Source organism: Mobula birostris, chromosome 2 (assembly GCF_030028105.1).
Source record: "Mobula birostris isolate sMobBir1 chromosome 2, sMobBir1.hap1, whole genome shotgun sequence".
In the NCBI taxonomy this organism is placed as follows: Eukaryota; Metazoa; Chordata; class Chondrichthyes; order Myliobatiformes; family Myliobatidae; genus Mobula; species Mobula birostris.
In genome coordinates this window covers 217548658-217569417 of record NC_092371.1, presented here as the reverse complement: position 1 = coordinate 217569417, position 20760 = coordinate 217548658, and the positions used below count along the sequence as shown (strand labels likewise).

The window sequence follows — 20760 nt, the reverse complement described above, 5'->3', positions numbered from 1 at the left end:
GAAGAGTTGACCATATGAGAAAGGGAAGGAGGAGGGGACCCAGGAGGAAGCAATAGGCAGGTGAGAAGAAATAAAAGCTCAGACTGGGGAATAGAAAAAGGGTGAGAGAGATTTGTTTACTGTAGGAAAAATCAATATACATGCTTTCAGGCTGGAGGCTGCCAGACAGAATATAAGGTGTTGCTCCTCCACCTCTTATTATACATAGGTGACAAAGAAAGTCAAGAAGGAGAAGTTTCCCCTACCAATGCTCTTATTTGCCTGGTTGAACCCATTTCTTACATTGAATGATTTCTTTTTCACTCTGACCTGATCAAAAATGTAGCAGTGAGAACTCACATGGGTCCAAGGCATGCTTGTTTTTTTGTGGGCTACATGGAGCAATCTTTGTTTCAGCTTCTTTCTTTAACTCTTTTTATGCGTCATTGATGACTGCATTGGGGCTCTTTCTTACACTATTACAACATTGAAATGTAATACTTTAGCTTCAGATTTCCACTTTGTCCTCAGTTTTACATGGTCCAATGCTGATTTTTCCCTTCCCTTTCTAGATCTTTATGGATCAATCCTTGCAAATAGTCTAGTGACAAACATCAGTTACTAGTTTACAGATTCCTACAGCTATCTTGACTTCTCTGTCCCATCGTCTCGTTTTTATTCCTCTCCACGCCTTGTGGCGCATCAGGTGGCAACCTTGCCATTTCTTTAGCATTTTGTCTTTTTTACGAGGCCGACTTGCTAGCCTGTCACTCAGCCTAACACGGATGGAAAGCATGCAAAGAGCAGGCCAGGTTCGAACTGTGGGACCACTCGCCTCTAAGTCTGGTGCTAATGCCATTACACCACTGGCCGGCCTACCCTGTCTCTATTCCATTCTTCCAGTCTGTCCGCTTCTGTCACATTTGTTTCATTGACAAGATTTTCTATCTAAGAGCCTGTTTTCTAAAGCATGGCTTCCCATCTGCCAAAATTGACTGTGTCTGATCTATTTTCTGCACCTCTGCACTAATCCTATTACCTCCCATACAGTTCTGGACTTCGCATTTGACCACACTACTCTATTAATTCAATTGATGACTTTCTGCAGCTTTAGCCAGGTTCTTCCACTAGACATAGCTGGTGAACTTCTTTAGCTTCTGCCAACTTCAGCAAAATTACCGCCTTTCATAGAGACCATTACCTTCATAATCTCATGGCACTAAGGTTCTTCCATGTGAAGCAGGAATTCACTTGCACTTTTTATAATCTCGAGCACTGCATTTGGCGTTTGTGATGTCGCTTCCTGGATATTAAGTACCCACTTGCAGATTGGGTGCCTGTGTAGGGAGTACCTGTGCTGCAGGGCCAACCTGGATCTTCCTGCTGCGTTAGTTCTTCACCCCCCCCCCCCCCCCCTTCCTGCTCTGGCCTGTGGTTTTTGCCTGCAGCATTTTTGTAAAGACACCCCTCCGTGTCAGCTTGAGGAATAACACTTCATCTTCCATCTGTCATAATACAGCAATCTGGTCTCTATATTGAATATTCCAACTTCTGATGATTTATTTACTGTTTGTATCAGAACTGGATAGCTCTGTTGTATGTCATCAATTTGTAATATTGGTTCAGCTTTTGTTTCTCCATTAGTATAGTTTGACCGCTGGACATTTCCTTCAGCTCTTTCTTTTTCATCTTTTACATTTCTTTGTGTTCCTTCACCAATGACCCTCAATAATCTATTAACCATATGCCTTCATCTGCAACTATCCTGGTCTCACGCCATCAGAGATATATCTATTCTCTCAATACCCTCAATGAGACTTTTATTTGTTTTTTCCTTCTCCTGGTTTGACAAGGTTCTTTGACCTGAAATGTCAGTTCTGTTTATCTTTCTGCAGATGCTGCCTGACCTTCGCAGAGTTTCTATCATCCTCTATTTTTATTAGGAAAGGGGAAGTTGATGAGGCATGTGAGAAAGAATAAGTTGTACTGTTCTGGAATACGTCAACGAATGGATGGATTTGATGGACCAATGACTTCCTTCTGTGTTGTAATAATTAAGGGGAACATTTAAGCAGAGCCTGAGTGAATGTGGAAGCAGTTGCTAGAGTAAGTGGTGGACGCGAGTTCCATTTGAATAAGTACATGGATAGGAGAGGCATGAAGGGACTGTGGTCCAGGTGTGGGTCAATGGGATTAGACAGTAACAGTTTGGTAGGGACTAGATGGGTTGAAGGGCCTATTTTTGTGCTGTAGTACTGAATGACTCTATAAATATGTGATAGAAGTTTCATTTATAGATTGATTTGATTAAGTTTCTCAGCTACAACTTGGACTATAATTGCAAGTTTTTAAGTTTTCAAATTGCCTTTCACAACTTTGATTTTGGAGAGTAAGTCTTGTGACTAATCTGATTCTTAAATTTGTCATTTCTACCATTCGGACAACTTATAAATGTTTGACGATTTGTTTTTCTTCACGTTTTCCTTTACTGTGTGATGCAGTTGGTTTAATTCCTGTCTTCAACGTGTGAAACTTTTATCCTCATGACACCCTGCCACTGCTTTCTGGAAATCTTCTTGTTGCACTTGCCGAACATTTTAGAATCTTTTTCCTCTAATATTGGTGGTTGAATTGCTGGGATGTTCAATTATCAGTGTTGGAAATTTTGCTTATTGACTGTATCAGCTACCCGTGATCTTGCTGTACAGTGCAGATGTCTAAAGATTCAACCTAAATCAAGAAAATGGATGTATGAACCTTACGACCCTCACTTACATTGATCAACTATGTTGTAAATAAAATGCCTGAATCAATGGGGAGCTAACTTTTGTGTTTTAGCAATAACCAGTGGTTTCAGAAATGTAAGTAAGCCATTTGAGTGACTTCTTGTTTTGAGCAAAATATTATTCACTACGCAAATAAATAAATTACTAGGAAAAATGTACATAATTAATGTAAAGTAAAGGCATCCGTTAGTCTTGCGAGACCATGGATCTGTGCCTGGAAAGTCTTCACTCTCCAGGGCGCAGGCCTGTCCAAGGTTGTATGGAAGACCAGCAGTTGCCCATGCTGCAAGTCTCCCCTCTCCACGACTCCGATGTTGTCCAAGGGAAGGGCATTAGGACCCATACAGCTTGGCACCAGTGTCGTCGCAGAGCAATGTGTGATTAAATGCCTTGCTAATTAATGTAGTACAGTACATTAAGATGTAATTGTGATTAATTTTAGGTGCCACATAGTACAAATTCTGTAAATGTTTCCTGGTGCAGTCTTATATTAGAAAACAATCTACACATATGCCAGAAATCTCTTGAATTCTGAAAATGTTTGATATTTTTTAACATGTGTTTTAGACAATTGGAACTTTTAGTAACTGAGATAACTTCTAAGGCCTGATCAATTTTGTTTTATGCAGAACCTTCAGAACTGATGATTTGTCTGTGGTATTGTTGATAGTTATAGTGCAGAATTGGTTGTAAAATAGGCTTTGCAGACTTTGTACATCTGAATTCATTTTACTTGGTATGGTAAACAGCTGTATTTCACTTCAGAGCAACTAATACATTACCATATGGGTAAAGATTACACTGTGATTTCAATTTCATGTTCAGCCTACTGCTTAGAATAAGTTGTCCAATGTGTTTCTGCTTTTAGATTATATTTTAATGTCCGGAAGAAAGGAAATCAGGCAATTTCACATGGGAAGACTTTGATGTGAGAAGAAGTCAATTATCCAACTGCCAAATCTATTGTGGAATAGGGAAGTAATTTATTAAGAGCCTTCAAGAGCATTTGCTGGACCAAATGATGCACCTGTGTCACTTGAAGAAGTATGCAGCTTTCTAAATTAAAGAAAAAAGACTAACACTCTTGAGTTAAGATTACTGAGAAAACTAGTGTTTGCCAAGCAGTGTTCAATATACTGTTAGTTATTGGCTTGAGCTTTATTTATGCTTTTCCCTTGAGATTGTGGTGATGGAAATCACATGTTGATGCCCATTTTTTAACTTCTATTTTGCAAGTAGCATCTCTCTGCTATGGGATTACAATATATAATGCAATACATAAATAACACCATTGTTTGGAGCTGCCTGAAGCAATAGTCAATAAATATAAGATGGCCCCTAATAGATTCAGTGTAGACTTCATGAGGCATTTTATTCAGCAGTTGTGAGAATGGTGGGGGGGGGGGGCACATCTCTGCATAAACTAGCCTCCGAGGCAATTGGTTTAGTATAGACGACTGACTCAATTCAATTCAATCCAAGTTTAATTGTCATTCAACCATACATAAATACCCATGGATACAGCCGAACAAAACAGCGTTATTCCGGAGGCAAGATGCAAAACACAGTACCAACAGTCACACACGGTACAAGGCACACATAAGATATTAGTAAAGTGCAGTCACATAAAAAAATATAGTCAAAGACCCTGAGTCTATCAATGTTATAGCAGCCTACAGTCGAACACCATTTTACATATAACCATATAACAATTACAGCACAGAAACAGGCCATCTCGGCCCTTCTAGTCCGTGCCGAACTCTTACTCTCACCTAGTCCCACCAACCTGCACTCAGCCCATAACCCTCCATTCCTTTCCTGTCCATATATTTATTCAATTTAACTTTAAACGACAACATCAAACCTGCCTCAACCTCTTCTGCTGGAAGCTCATTCCACACAGCTACCATTCTCTGAGTAAAGAAGTTCCCCCTCATGTTACCCCTAAACTTTCGCCCTTTAATTCTCAACTCATGTCCTCTTGTTTGAATCTCCCCCACTCTCAATGGAAAAAGCCTATCCACGTCAACTCTATCTAACCCTCTCATAATTTTAAATACCTCTATCAAGTCCCCGCTCAACCTTCTACGCTCCAAAGAATAAAGACCTAACTTGTTCAACCTTTCTCTGTAACTTAGGAGATGAAACCCAGGCAACATTTTAGTAAATCTCCTCTGTACTCTCTCAATTTTATTGACATCTTTCCTATAATTCGGTGGCTAGAGCTGTACACAATACTCCAAATTTGGCCTCACCAATGCCTTATACAATTTCAACATTACATCCCAACTCCTATACTCAATGCTCTGATTGATAAAGGGCAACATACCAAAAACTTTTTTCACCACCCTATCCACATGAGATTCCACCTTCATAGTCATAGTCATACTTTATTGATCCCAGGGGAAATTGGTTTTCGTTACAGTTGCACCATAAATAATTAAATAGTAATAAAACCATAAATAGTTAAATAGTAATATGTAAATTATGCCAGGAAATAAGTCCAGGACCAGCCTATTGACTCAGGGTGTCTGACCCTCCAAGGGAGGATTTGTAAAGTTTGCTGGCCACAGGCAGGAATGACTTCCTATGACGCTCTGTGTTGCATCTCAGTGGAATGAGTCTCTGGCTGAATGTACTCCTGTGCCCAACCAGTACATTATGTAGTGGATGGGAGACATTGTCCAAGATGGCATGCAACTTGGACAGCATCCTCTTCAGGGAACTATGCACCATTATTCCTAGATCCCTATGTTCTACTGCATTCTTCAATGCTCTACCATACAGTTTGCTGAGCAAACAGTAGAGGACAGAACTGATTCCAGCTTGGATCCTACGCCACACCACCCCCAGCAGTCTGGTGGTGCGCACCGACTCCAACACCTCTCTCCTAGGCGGCTGCGGCACAAGGGCCAGCCCTCGACACGACCGAGGCCATGCACCTTTCCCACTGTCCACCAATAAATCAGTGAAATGGACTTGCACATCAGCAATGTCCAACAAGGTCTTGTGATCACAAGAAATATGACTAAGACAATCACCTACTGTTAGACTGTACATTGCCTTTGTACACCAACTTCTGGCGCTTCTTTGACACAGGCAGCAGTATGATCTGCACCAAGCCCAGCTCCTTGCCAACGAGCAACCCACTGATGGGGTAGACCTGCAGCACTCCAAGATCCCCATGTCTGGCAGGGTCTTGCAATTGTAAAAAAATACGTTTACAAAAGACAGTAACACTTCTGATTGGCTCCGTAGAAGCTACTGCACCTGAGCGCGCCGCCATCTTACTGGAAAAATACTGACTATAGAGCCTTGTTGGGTGGGATGATTTGTAGTGAGTGGGGCTTTTGGTGTCTTAAAATGAGAACAAAAGAAGTGTTGTCTGCTTCATTCTATATTAAACTGCTTCTTAAATAGGTGTTGGCTGACCGATGAAGGAAGAGGATTTAAAATTGATCACTAAACCAGAGATCTGTTTATGTCCTTGAAACTTTATTTCCCAGTTTGAAAGATTCACTTCCAATGGAAAAAAAATTAAATGGGAACAGATCTCTAATGGAAGGAGAACAAATTATGGAAAATTTGGCACCCTCTTGGGTAGGACATATTGGAAGGAACTGATTGTTGAATAGTTTGTACATGATGTTTGGTGTATGGGTACAAAAATATTCTTGAAGTTAAAAAGCTGGCACTCATTTAAGCATGTGTTTAGAAAATAACTAGTTTGGGAAGATTATGACATAGTGAAAGAAAGATCTAAAGAGAGCTGCAGTTAGTACAGTAGACGTTGCCACTGTGCTTTAAGAGTTACATTTCAGTTCATTTTTAGGATAGCTGGTAAAACTAGATCCTTTTCCTTTAATTAATTTTTCATTTTTGTGAAAGGTAGAAGGATGTTGAGAATTATCTACAATCTTCATAATAAAAAAAGAAAAGCAAAAATGCTTTCCATTTGCATGCCTCAATTTTGAATTGAAAATGTTTGGTGGAGAGTTTTCCAGAACTCAACAAATAAACAACAGATGAGGGGACTTAATGTTAAAGACTCTGGCTGTGTACTTGGAGACACATTTATAGACTGTATTTTTCCAATTGCTGGAATAAATAAAGGAACCTTATGAAGATTTGCCAATGAATCTTTGATGGTTTGAAATTCTTACGCTGCTTTGCTAATGGGTCTAAAATGTGTTTGTGACATTCCATGCTGATCATAGGCAGACTTTTATAGTTTTAAAAAATCTGATTTCCTTTCATGTTGAGAGAGACAGTATCTCTTTTGTGCATGTACATATGCTGGGTTTTGAAACTGTAGAAATGTTTTCTCTATAATAGTTTATTCAATTGAAGGAGTGATGGTGTCACATAGTTTTAATATTTATTGTTGATTGTTTTGTTGATAATGTTTTATTGTTACGCAGTATATGCAAACAATTGTAAGTTAAAATTTGGTGCGAGAACTTGCTTACCTAGGAAATGTTTTTTTTCTACTGTAATATTTAAGCATATTACTTAACTGCGTAGATGAGAAATAAGGAATTCTGATTCTCACTTGCAATAACAGGAATGATATGTCCCAGACCGTGGGTTTAAAGGATTATTCGTAGATCAGGAATCTACTGAAATAACTGGTAGGAGTGGCATTGTTTGTCGATTAAACATTAGGCCAATGTGGCCTGAATTTGGTTCTTAACCTCAGTTTCTGTTTAAGTGTAATATCATCATGATTTTTAGATGCCATAATTCAGTATTCACTCTAGTGTTTCTGGAAAACTCTAGGTAAAAAAAGAAAAGATCAGCTTTATTTGTCACACGTACATTGAAATATACAGTGAAATGTGTTTTTTTTTGCATCAAATCAAATCAGCAAGGCTTCTGATGGACAACCTGCAAGTGTAGCCATGCTTCTGGCAGCAGCTTAGTATGCCCACAGCTCACTAAACCTAACCATACGTCTCTGTAATGTGGGAGGAAACAGGACCACCCAGAGGAAAGCCACATGGTCACAGACAGAGCGTAAAACTTCCTTACAGATAGCATCAGGAACATGGTTCGGGAATGAAAGTCTTATCATATAAGGAGTGTTTGATGACTCTGGGCCCGTACCCGCTGGATTTAGAATAATGATGGGAATCTCATTGAAACTTATCAAATGTTGAAAGACCTAGATAGAATGGATGTGGCGAAGATGTTTCTTTGAGTGGGGGAACCTCAGACTGGAGGAACATCCATTTAGAACAGAGATGAGGAGGAATTTCTTTAGCCAGAGGATGGTGAGTCTATGGAATTCATTGCCACAGGTGGCTGTGGAAGCTAGTTCATTGGGTGTATTTAAGATAGAGGTTGATAGGTTCTTGATTAGGGCATGAAAGGTTACAGGGCGAAGGTAGGAGAATGGGCTTAAGAGGTAAATGGATCAGCCATTATGAAATGGCAGAGCAGACTCAATGGGCCAATTAGCCTAATCCTGTTCTTATGGTCTTCTGATCAATCAGCTGGTTCTGAAAGGTGCTGCACTGACCACTACGCTACCATAAGACACTGGAGCAGAATTAGGCAATTCTTCCTATTGAGCCTGTTGCTCCATTCCATCATGGCTGATTTATTTTCCCTCTCAATCCAATTCTCATAGCTGCTCACCGTAACCTTTGATGCCCCAACTAAGCAACAACCTATGAACCTCTGCTTTAAATACAGGTGTCCCCTGCTTTTGGAACGTTGTCTTTACAAAACCTCAGTGTTACGAAAGACTACATTAGTACCCTGTTTTTGCTTTCAGAAGGTGTTTTCACTGTAACAAAAAAAAAAAGCAGTGCGTGATAAAAGGCAGCATGCGCCCTGAGCAGCTGCTCTCCTCCGGATTCGGAACTGCAATGTTGCTGGCATTGCTTAAACATGTGCCTCTGAGCAGTCGTTTGCAAGGTGAGTTCTATGGTATCGGAAAAGCCTAAAAGAGCTCGTAAGGGTGTTACACTTAGCATAAAACTAGACATAATTACGCATTTCGATCGTGGTGAACAAAGTAAGAACTAAGTGAGTTTGGCTTGTGGAAGCCGACGAACATGATTTTGAAGAGGTTTTGGCATTCCATGACCAAGATCTGATAGATGAAGAGCTGATGTAATTGGAAGAGGAAAGGATAACAATCGAAACCGAATGAGTAATGATAAAGTACGACTTTAATTTTGAAAGGGTACGTCAGTTTAGGGGATATTTGCAGGATGGTTTGAGTCCTTACAAAGAACTGTGTGATAGAAAAATGCGCGAGGCTCAGCAGTCAAGCAAGCCTGCCACATCAACCACATCAGACGACGAACCTCGACCTTTGACATCGAGGTGGGCAGAGATAGAAGATGACCTGCCTGCCCTAACGGAAACAGACGATGATGAGATGACACCCCAGTGTCCCACCACCCCAGCCCCCAGGCCACGGACAGATACCGATTTGCGGAGAATGCAACGGTAGCCAGGAGGCACACAGCACATCTTTAAGAAAAAAGCCGAAATAAACATGCTAATTAATTAGGTGCCGCCGACACGTAAATGTCAGCCCAGATCAGAGGCGATGCAATCGGCACTGATCTGGGCTGACAATTACGTGTTGGGCGGCACCTAATTAATTGGCATGTTTGTTTTGGCTTTTTTCTTAAAGATGTGCTGTGTGCCTCCCGGCTACCGCTGCAGCTCTGCATGCTTCGCGGTTCGGTATCGCTCGGCGGCCTGGAGGGTGGGGGCCACTGCACCACCCAAACTCCGACTCAGCCAAACACACCATCAACAGTGTGCTCCGCGCTGTCTTCCCGATTCCGGTAAGTGATACTACACTGTACATACATTATTTCTACTTTATATAGGCTGTGTATTTTTATGTGTTATTTGGTATGATTTGGCAGCTTCATAGCTTAAGATTACCGGAGAGCGCTTACGCCGTGTTTTTGCCAACAGCGCTTGCGTGAGATTTTCACTACGGAGAACAATGCAGTAATGATCGTGGAAAAGTAGTTCTACTTTATATAGGCTGTGTATTTATCATATCATTCCTGCTTTTACTATATGTTACTGTTATTTTAGGTTTTGTGTGTTATTTGGCATGATTTGGTAGGTTATTTTTGGGTCTGCGAACGCTCACAAAATTTTCCCATATAAATAAATGGTAACTGCTTCTTCGCTTTACGACATTTCGGCTTACGAACCGTTTCATAGGAACGCTATACCTTCGGATGGCGGGGGAAACCTGTATACTTAATGACTTAGCGTCTACATCCATTCGTGTCAATGAATTCTACAGATTCACCACCCTCTGGCTGAAGAAATTCCTCCTCATCTCTGTTCTAGATAAACGTTCCTCTATTCTGGAGCCGAGGCCTCTGGTCCTAGACTCCCTCGCTATAGGAAACATCCTGTCCTCATCCACTCTATTTAGGCCTTTCAATATTCACTAGGTTTCAATGAGATCCTTCCTCGTAGTTCTGAACTCCAATGAGTACAGGCCCAGTCTCATCAAACACTCTTCATATGTTAACCTGTCAATTCCTGGAATCATTCTCATGAATCACCTCTGGATGCTCTCCAATGCCAGGATATCCTTTCTTAGATAGGGTCTAAAACCCCAAGTGCAGTCTCACCAGTGCCTTATAAAGTCTCAGCATTACATCCTTGGTCTTATATTCTAGTCCTCTCGAAATGAATGCTGAAATTGCATTTGCCTTCCTTGACGATGACTCAATCTACAAGTTAACCTTTAGGATACCCTGCACAAGTCCCTTTGCACCTCTGAATTTTGAATTTCCCCCATTGGATAATAGTCTATCCCTTAATACGCTTCCCTGTACTATATTCCATACATCACTTTGCCCATTTTCCCAACCTGTCTAGGTCCTTCTGCATACTCCCTGCCTCCTCAACCCTACCTGCCCCCTACCTAAATTTGTATTGTCTGCAAACTTGGCCACAAAGCCATCAATTTAGTTATCTAAATCATTGATATACTGTATAAAGTTAAAAGAAGTGGTCGCAATACAGACCCCTCCTGAACACCTCTTGTCATCGGCAGACAATCAGAAGAAGGCTCCTTTATTCCCAGTTTTTGCCTCCTGTCAGTCAGCCAATCTTCTATCCATAATAGTATATTTTCCTGTAATGGCATGGGCTCTTAACTTGTTAAGCAGCCTCATGTGTGGCACCTTGTCAAAGTCTTTCCGAAAATCCAAGTAAACAACATCCACTGACTCTCCTTTGTCTATTCTGCCTGTTATTTCCTCAAAGAATTTCAACAGATTTGTCAGACAAGATTTTTACTTAAGGAAACCATGCTGATTTCGGTCTGCTTTTATCATGTACCTCAAGGTACCCCGAAACCTCATCCTTAATAATGTACTCCAACATCTTCCCAACCACTGAAGTCGGGCTAACTCACCTATAATTTACTTTCTTCTGCCCCCCACCCCCACTTCCTTCTTGAAGAGTGGAGTGACATTTGCAATTTTTCCAGACCTTCTGAACTATTCCAGAATCTAGTGATTCTTGAAAGATCATTAGTAATGCCTCCACAATCTCTTCAGCTACCTTTGAGAACCCTGGGGTCTAATCCATCTAGTTCGGGTGACATATCTGCCTTCACACGTTTCACCTTATAAGGCATCTTCTCCTCAACTACACTCAATTCTGCCCCCTAACACACTCGAATTTCTGCCATACTGGTAGTGTCTTACACAGTGAAGACTAATGCAAAATACTTATTAAGTGCATCTGCAATTTCTTTGCTCCCCCATTACCAACTCTCCAGTATCATTTTCTGGTGGTCCAATATCTATGCTCTCCTCTATTTTATTTTATATATATCTGTAAAACTTATGGCATTTTTTTATATCATTGTCTAGCATACATCTTTTTCATCTTTTCTCTTCTTGTGGCTTTTTTTCTGTTGGTTTTTAAAAGCTTTCCAATCATCTTAACTTCCCACTTATTTTTTGCTATATTACAGTGGCATGCAAAGGTTTGGGCACCCCAGTCAAAATTTCTGTTACTGTGAATAGTTAAGTGAGTAGAGGAAGAACTGATCTCCAAAAGTCATAAAGTTAAAGATGAGACATTCTTTTCAACATTTTAAGCAAGATTAGTGTATTATTTTTGTTTTGTACAATTTTAGAGTGGAAAAAAAGGAAAGGAGCACCATGCAAAGGTTTGGGCACCCCAAGAGACTTGAGCTCTCAGATAACTTTTACCAAGGTCTCAGACCTTAAGTAGCTTGTTAGGGCTATGGCTTGTTCACAATTGTCGTTAGGAAAGGCCAGGTGATGCAAATTTCAAAACTTTACAAACCTTGTCCCAACAATCAGCAGCAATAAGCAGCTGCCGAACACTCTGAAAATTGAAATAAATGATGCCCACAAAGCAGGAGAAGGCTGTAAGAAGATCACAAAGTGTTTTCAGGTAGCCGTTTTCCTCAGTTCGTAATATAATTAAGAAATGGCATTTAACAGGAATTGTGGAGGTCAAGTTGAGGTCTGGAAGACCAAGAAAACTTTCCGACAGAACTGCTTGTAGGATTGCTAGAAAGGCAAATCAAAAACCCTGTTTGACTGCAAAAGACCTTCAGGAAGATTTAGCAGACTCTGGAGTGGTGGTGCACTGTTCTACTGTGCAGTGGCACCTGCACAAATATGACCTTCATGGAAGAATCATCAGAAGAAAACCTTTCCTGCGTCCTCACCACAAAATTCAGCATCAGAAGCTTGCAAAGGAACACGTAAACAAGCCTGATGCATTTTGGAAGCCAGTCCTGTGGACTGATGAAGTTAAAATAGAACTTTTTAGCTGCAATGAGCAAAGGTATGATTGGAGAAAAAAGGGTGCAGAATTTCATGAAAAGAACACCTCTCCAACTGTTAAGCAGGGGGGTGGATCAATCATGCTTTGGGCTTGGGTTGCAGCCAGTGGCATGGGGAACATTTCACTGGTAGAGAGAAGAATGAATTCAATTAAATACCAGCAAATTCTGAAAGCAAACATCACACCTTCTGTAAAAAAGCTGAAGATGAAAAGAGGATGGCTTCTACAACAGGATAATGATCCTAAACACACCTCAAAATCCACAATGGACTACCTCAAGAGGCGCAAGCTGAAGGTTTTGCCATGGGCCTCACAGTCCCCTGACCCAAACATCATCAAAAATCTGTGGATAGATCTCAAAATTGCAGTGCATACAAGACAGCCCAAGAATCTCACAGAACTAGAAGCCTTTTGCAAGGAAGAATGGGTAAAAATCCCCGAAACAAGAATTGAAAAACTCTTAGCTGGCTACAGAAAGCATTTACAAGCTGTGATACTTGCCAAAGGGGGTGTTACTAAGTAGTGACTATGCAGGGTGCCCAAACCTTTGCTTCAGGCCCTTTTCCTTTTTTGTTATTTTGAAACTGTAAATGATGGAAATATAGATGTAATCTTGCTTAAAATATTAAAGAAATGTGTCATCTTTAACTTTATGCCTTTTGGAAATCAGGTCATCTTTTACTCGCTTAGCTATTCACAGTAACAGAAATTTTGAATGGGGTGCCCAAACTTTTGCATGCCACTGTATATGCTCCCTCTTTTCCTTTTATGCTGTCTTTGACTTCTCTTGTTAGCCACACTTAACTCATCCTCCCTTTGGAATACTTCTTTATCTTTGGGATGTATCTATCCTGTGCCTTCCGAATTGCGCCCAGAAACTCCAGCCATTGCTGTTCTGCCATCAACTCTGTTAATGTCCCCCTCCAATCAACCTTGTCCAGCTCCTCTCTTATGCCTCTGTAATTCTCTTTACTCCATTGTAATACTGATGCCATAAGAAACGGGAGCAGAATTAGGCCATTTGTCCCATTGAGTCTTCTCTGCCATTTCATCATTGTTGATCCTATGTCCCTATCAGCCATAATCTCCTGCCTTTTCCCCATATCCCTTCATGCCCTGACAAATCAAGAATCGATCAACATCTGCCTTAAGTATACATAAAGACTTGACCTCCACAGCTGTCTGTTGCAAAGCATTCTATAGATTCACCAGTCTCTGGCTAAAGAAATTCCTCCTCACTTCCATTCTAAAAGGATGCCCTGCTATTCTGAAGCTGCGTCCTCTGGTCCTAGACTCTTCTACCATAGGAAACATCCTTTCCACATCCATTCTGTCAAGGCCTTTTACCATTCAATAGGTTTCAATGAGTTCACCCCTCATTCCTCTGAATTCTAGTGAATGCAGGCCCAGAGCCATCAAACACTCTTCATATGCCAAGCAATTCAATCCTGGAATCGTTTTTGTGAACTACCTTTGAGCTCCCTCCAGTTTCAGGACACCCTTTCTGAGATGAGGGGCTCACAATACTGCAACTGAGACATCACTAGTGTTTTTTAAAATCTCAATATTACATCCTTGCTTTTACATTTTAGTCTTCTTGAAATTAATGCTAACATCGTATTTACCTCCCTCATCATAGACTCAACCTGCAAATTAACCTTTAAGGAATCCTGCGCAAGAACTCCCAAGTCCCTTTACACCTCAGCTTTTTGAATTTTCTCTCTGTTTAAAAAATAGTTAACCCTTTCATTTCTTGTACCAAAGTGCATGACCATACACTTTTTGTCACTGTATTTCATCTGCCATTTCTTTGCCTGTTCTCCTAATCTGTCTAAGTTCTTCTGTAGCCTCTTTATTTCCTCAAAACTATCTGCCCCTCCACCTATCTTCATATTGTCTGTGAACTTTTCAACAAAGCCATCAATTCCATCATCCAAATCACTGACATACAACGTAAAAGGTATCGGTCTCAACTCAGACCCCTGTGAAGCACACTAGTCACTGTCAGACAACCAGAAAAAGCTGTAATACAATAGGATCATTGCTTGTTGAGCAGCCTCATGTGTTGCACCTTGTCAAAGGCTTTCTGAAAGTCTAAATGCACAACATCAACCATTCTTCTCTGTTCATCCTGCTTGTTATTTCTTCAAAAAATGCATCTTTGAAGATACTACTGACTTCATGTTCTACTGTGCTAGGGTTCCATGATTATTGAAACCAGATATTATCCAGATCATTTGGTTGACTGCAAGGTATTTTATTGGTAACCTAAAATAATACGACACAACGTGAAGGTAACTGAGGTGTATAATCGATTTTTATTGTTCTTCAATTTTTTATTAATTTATAATTTGAGTGCCCATTAAATCTGCCTTAATTTGAGGTGCCAGATTGACTTTGCTTTTCTAATCAATTATTGCTCGTATTCTTCACAAATTTGAATTGTAATATGTAAATAAGATAGCATTTTTGTTCACAAAATTGCAGAAGTATTACAGCACACAAGTGGGACATTTGCACATTGATAGCTGTTGTGTATTTGATGTTTCAGTAATATTTGAGTAAAATTGTAAATACATTGATTAAGCATGCTCCGTTGTTTACGTAATGTATTGCAGGTAATCTGTGAAAGTATGTAAATAATGTATATCATCATGCTATCGTGTGATTTGTGCCTGCCTCACTTAAAGGAAAAACATGAAGTTAGTCTCGCGTTTTGGACTCCCTTGTTTTTCTTCCAATTAGTTTTAATGTTTTAAAGGCAGAGACATAACAGTGGCGACAAGAAAGTTTTAAACAAACCTGAGACAACTACCTACCTATTAAGCACAGTGAGACGTACGAGTTTTAAAGAAAAGTGCAGCAAGAAACAGGGCAGCCTTCAAGTAAAAAGAAGCGCATCACTTTTTTTTCTTTGGAGCAGCACATTTTCTTTGCAAAAGGAAAGATGATCAAGTAAAAAATAAAGCAGAAAACAAGAATTTACAGGTTCATAAGCAGCGAGTACTGAGTGATAATAGCCATTTAAAAAAAAAGCAGAAATGGCTAGCTACATCGGAAAGATTGACCCATTTTATTACACAATGGATAACTGGATTTTGTATACTGAATGGATCGAGCAGTATTTTAAAGCAAACGAAATAGCTTATGAGAAACAAGTACTAAATTTGCTGAGTGCTTTTGGGTTTAAAGGCATACAGTTTGATTAGAAATTTGACTGCTTCAACTAATCTAGCTGAAATGAGCTTTGTGGATATTGTCAAAGTGATGCAGGAACATTTAGAACTGAAACCATTTAGGTTTCATAAGCAGAATCCAAAGTAAGGTGGGGGAGTGGTGTCCATTTCAGCGTACGTGGTTGAATTGAAGATATTGCCTGAGCATTGTCTATTCAATGATGCTCTGAAAAATCATTTAGGTGTGGAATCTTAAAGAAAGCCTTCAAAAACGGTTCCTTACTGAAGCACAACTTACATTTTAAATGAGCAGTTGAAATAGCTGTATCAATGGGAACTGCAGACATTTCCCTCATGTTCCCCTTAAACTTTTCACCTTTCACTCTTAAGCTGTGACCTCTGATTGCGGTCCCAGCCTGTTGGCTTTTTCCTATCTATACCCCTCGTAGCGCTGGTCTTTCACAAGTTAAACTAGAGTAGAACTTGCATGGTAAGTTGTACTGTCTTTTACAACAAACCTAAATATCCGAGTATAATGTTTTTTGAAAGTGGAGACTAGGTGGTGAAGAGGACGTTTGGTATGCTGGTGTTCGTTGCTTTGAGCGTTGAATATAAAGGCTGATTTATAGTTGTGCGTACGGGCTACACCGTAGGCCTGGTTTATACTTTTGTGTAGCCCTACGCTGTAGCGAGCATGCGTAGTTGTGTTGGCGGTGGGATTTCTATGCCACTGTGTTGAGTTTCTTCATGAGAGACATGGACGAGGAAATGCATTTCAAATATTTTCGAATGTTGGCAGGTAGACTTGACGACTTGGTTCATTGTCTCCAACCGTTTATTTCGCATCAGTGTACAGACATGGCGGAGAAAAGCAACCGGAAATGCAATGCTACCAAGCAGACCAATCACAGTTGTTGCGGTCTGCATCGCAGCAACGCGTGAATTACATTTTTGGGGAGGTGCATGTCACCCTATGGTGTAGGGTACGCGGTACCTACGGTGTACATTTGACGCACGAGTATAAATCCGCCTTAAGAATTGAGTCATCATGTTACAGCTGTACAAGGTACTGGCAAGACCACACATGGAATACTGTGTGCAGTTTTGGTTGCATACCTATATGATTGTTCCTCTCTGTGCCTCCTGATGCATTGGGTGGCAACCTTGCGGTTTCTTTAGCATTTGTCTCAACGCTGAACACAGCAAGGAGGAAAGTGTGCCTGGCTATATGAAGGATGGCATTAAACTGGAAAGGATGCAAAAAAGATTCACACAGATGTTACTAGGACTGGAGGGCTTGAATTACAAGGAGAGATTGGATAGTTTGGAGCTGCTTTTTTTGGAGCATAGGAGGTAGAGGGATGACAATATACAGATCTATAAAACAATGAAGGGAATTTATGAATGTGTGACTTTTGTACCTAATATGTTCATTATCTCTGCAGCCACTTGAAAAACCCAAGTATGCATGCCTTTGGGGGCCGTGGATTTGCCAGTCTTTATTCCCATGTCTGCCTTGTACTTTTCTATAGTGATAGTAACTGTTTTAAGTTTCTGATTCTGTTTTATTCCTCAGTTTTTCAAGAGTTGCTTTTACCAAGAAGGCAGCCACGATTGTTTGTTCAAACTCTCTTGCTGGAGCACAGTCCTTGCTCTGTTTGCTCAAACTCCACTGCTTTCTTCTTTGCTTTCCATTATTAATTCTTAGGTCTCATCCTCAAAACGACCAGTTGTTACTCCAGCTATTCATTTTTAAATAGTTGTGTACATCCTGATCTATGGTCTTGTGCCTTTCCCAATGGCAACAATTTCTCTCTCCATTGTCTTGAGATGCTTAATGATTTTAAATATCTCATCCCTTCTCAGATTCCTACATTCCAATCCATCCATGTTTCTCATTCTGGTAAATCACTTTGCATTCTTTTAAATCCTGATACCCAGAACTGGACTTAACACTCCACTGAGCTGGTATTTTATAAAAGTTTATCATGACTTCTTTGCTCAGGTACACAAAGCCTCAGGTACTCAATGCCAGGATTCTTTTTGCTCATTCTTCCATTTTCAACAATATGTACACAGTTAGCCCTTCTTAGTTGCATATACATATATTGCCATTTTGTTTTTCAGATGAGTAGCAATGCAGCCAGTCCCATGTCAGCTGGAGGAAATGTGGCATCAAGCAGTGGGAAAGGATCAGGAAAGTCGACCAGCTTTGTTGCAGAACTTCAGACAATGATGTATGTAAACAAAGCCATGCAAAACATTTATTATGATATTCAACCTAAGTTTAACTCAGTATAACTTATTTGTTATGAGCTGACATGTTCAGCCACACGTAGAATTTAGTGTTTTGGTGTACAGCAAATAATGTTAGTTTTTGAATTCAATTATATTTGTTTCTTTTTGTCGGTCACAAATTAACATGTATGTAAATTATTTGCATGTTGCATAATTTGATGAACTTGGATATTTATCCATTTAGAGGAAAGAGGCATATGGTAGACTGGAGTTTTAAATCTGGATGCAAAATTTGGAGTGATTTACTGCAATGGTAAATTTCAGCTTCATGTATTTGTCATCAAAGTTTTTTATTTTTATATTTGAAAGTATATTGACCAGAATATTTTCCAATGAGTCAGGTTATCCTTAAATAAGCCTCACTGATAGAGCATAACAGACTGAGGAAATCTTTCATAAAGGAGTTCTGGTGGGGGATCTTTCACCTGATGATTTCTTTGTGAATGTATGAGGAACAAAAACAAGATAGGCAATTTGAAAATTTACGTTTGCATTTGAATGTTTAACGGAGGTAAAATGCAATAAAATAAATATTTTGAATTGAAGACTGAAATGGGATATAAAAAAATGTAAAAATCAATTATTTCTATATTGAGCACCTCATCCTTAACTAGAATTTCAGTAGTTTAAAGAAGGGACTAATATCCTTTTTGCCAGAAATATAGCTGAAAGTTACTCTTGTAAGAAATGGGAAAAAAAATTGAATGGTGATGGAAGCACAGCACTTTGACTTTCTTTTTCTTCCATTTTCGTTACATTAGATTGCCTCCAGAATCTATGTTTTGTATTATGGCTCTTATTTGCCAAGGTTCTCTTTTTGGCACAGAATACTCTCAGTGTCAATATTGACATTTTCCCTTTGATATTGCAGTGTTGTAATTTTACACATGTGAAAGGCAAAGGTAATTTTTGCTCCCTTGTTTTGTTAAATCAGTTGTATTTTGCACTGATGAATCACTGACTTTGGTTCATGATAATTATGATCTAAGTTGAAGATTTATTTTTAAGGAAGTTTGTAAATAATCTTTTAAAAGTTTTTCTGCAATTTTGATTTTGTTTGACAATGACAAAGGGGAGCAAAGAAATAGTTCTATCATTTCATTTTGTCAGTGTGATAGACACTGGAAGGTGGAATTGGACCTGATTGATTTTACATCCGATAATAGTGAGGCCGATATTATACTACACATATAAAGAGGCTTATAACAGGCATAGAGGGATAAACCACCAAAATAAAAGTCTGTAAAGAAAAAAAAATGAAAGATCAAAGTTAGTTTTGGCAGCTCAGTACTGTATTTGGGCTGACAGGTTTGTCAGTGCATTAACAAAAATAATGGTTTCCTGTTCTATTTGGTTACAACGTCTGCCTGATTTTTCCTGCCTTCATGGAGGTCCTTAATTGAGATCACTTGTACGCATACATGACAGGAAAGAAAAAGGCTCATGGAAAGTTGAAATGGAACAAAAGTGCTTGCAATGGGGTAAAAATGTTAACTGTTATAAATTTGGATAAAACCAGCAAATACTTGGACTTTTTTTTAATGACTACTGCCATTTTCTTTTTAATCTCAAATTAAAGATTCCATATGTATTCCCTGGTTTAAGACCATGCTTTACTTTATTCATACAGTTATGCTATTGGGCATTGTATTTTCCACAGACCTTCTCAAAATGCAAATCTATACATAAAAAGTGTTTCTTTAATTACATTATAGAATCAAATATTTCATTTTTGCTGTTTAAAATAAAAAGTTAGTTGATTAGGTTAGGTTTATTGTAATTCGGCAATAGAATTCTGGGAAAAGAATGGGTAGCCATTTTTCTAGAGAGGGGAGGGGATCAAAGAAGCTTTGGGAAAGAAGGAGAAAGATGGAGGAAAGAAATGGACAACAAACATAACAGAAGAACATGGTGAAATGCTCAGAGAAATAAATTTGGAAGGACAGATACAGATGTCTGAATCCTCATGCAGACTATGGTCTCACAGAGAATGTGCAGATAACTTATAGTTAGCCTGCTAGCGCAGGACATTGGAGGAAGTTTGATGCCTTTTTCCTTGGACGTTGTGTGGATGTTTTTGGGCTTGGACTGGTTCTTCAGCACAGAACCGTTTCAGTAATGTGAGTAAATGAAGTGCTGCAACTGGTTGTATTTCATGGGAATGAGCTCCAAACATTGCATATATACATTGCGCCAAACATTGCGTGCACGGTATATAATATATATATATAGATATATATATATATATATATATATATATATATATATATATATATATACACACACACACACACACACACACACACACACGGTGCACACAATGTTTGGAGCTTTTATATATATATATATATATAATATAGTTATAGTTTAAAATGTTTTGTCATTACAATTCAAATCTAAGTTTCTATGGGTGTGAACTGAATAACTGAATTATTGCTTCCTGGCAAACAGTAAATTTGCATGGGTGTCTGTTGGTCTGTTGGTATTCATACAGGTAATTGTCCCTTAGTGGAAACATTAAAACTTTAATGTCTTTTTGTGTTTATCCGAATCATATCCACCCTGGACCCATTTATTTATTGGAAGTGGCCTTTTCATTGTTATTCCCATGTATTGTATGTTATGTTGCTGTTAGTTTGCATTAACAGTAACAGTTACTTCATTGCGAGTCTACTGTGAGAGGGTTCTGC

At 39.4% G+C, this 20760-nt stretch overlaps 2 protein-coding genes across 7 annotated transcripts in view; one reads left to right on the top strand and one right to left on the bottom strand.

The window, feature by feature from the left end:
• Positions 1 to 20760, top strand: part of supt3h (SPT3 homolog, SAGA and STAGA complex component) — a 426895-nt gene that overhangs the window by 17510 nt on the left and 388625 nt on the right. For 5 of the 6 annotated variants that reach the window (XM_072251458.1, XM_072251463.1, XM_072251459.1 and 2 more), the window contains one exon: positions 17900 to 18009. In XM_072251458.1, the coding sequence (XP_072107559.1) occupies positions 17900 to 18009 (110 nt within the window). Of the gene's footprint in view, positions 1 to 8600; positions 8688 to 17899; positions 18010 to 20760 lie in introns of those variants that run through there. The other variant, XM_072251462.1, reaches the window with a different exon arrangement.
• Positions 1 to 20760, bottom strand: part of runx2a (RUNX family transcription factor 2a) — a 238631-nt gene that overhangs the window by 168631 nt on the left and 49240 nt on the right. The window lies entirely within an intron of this gene.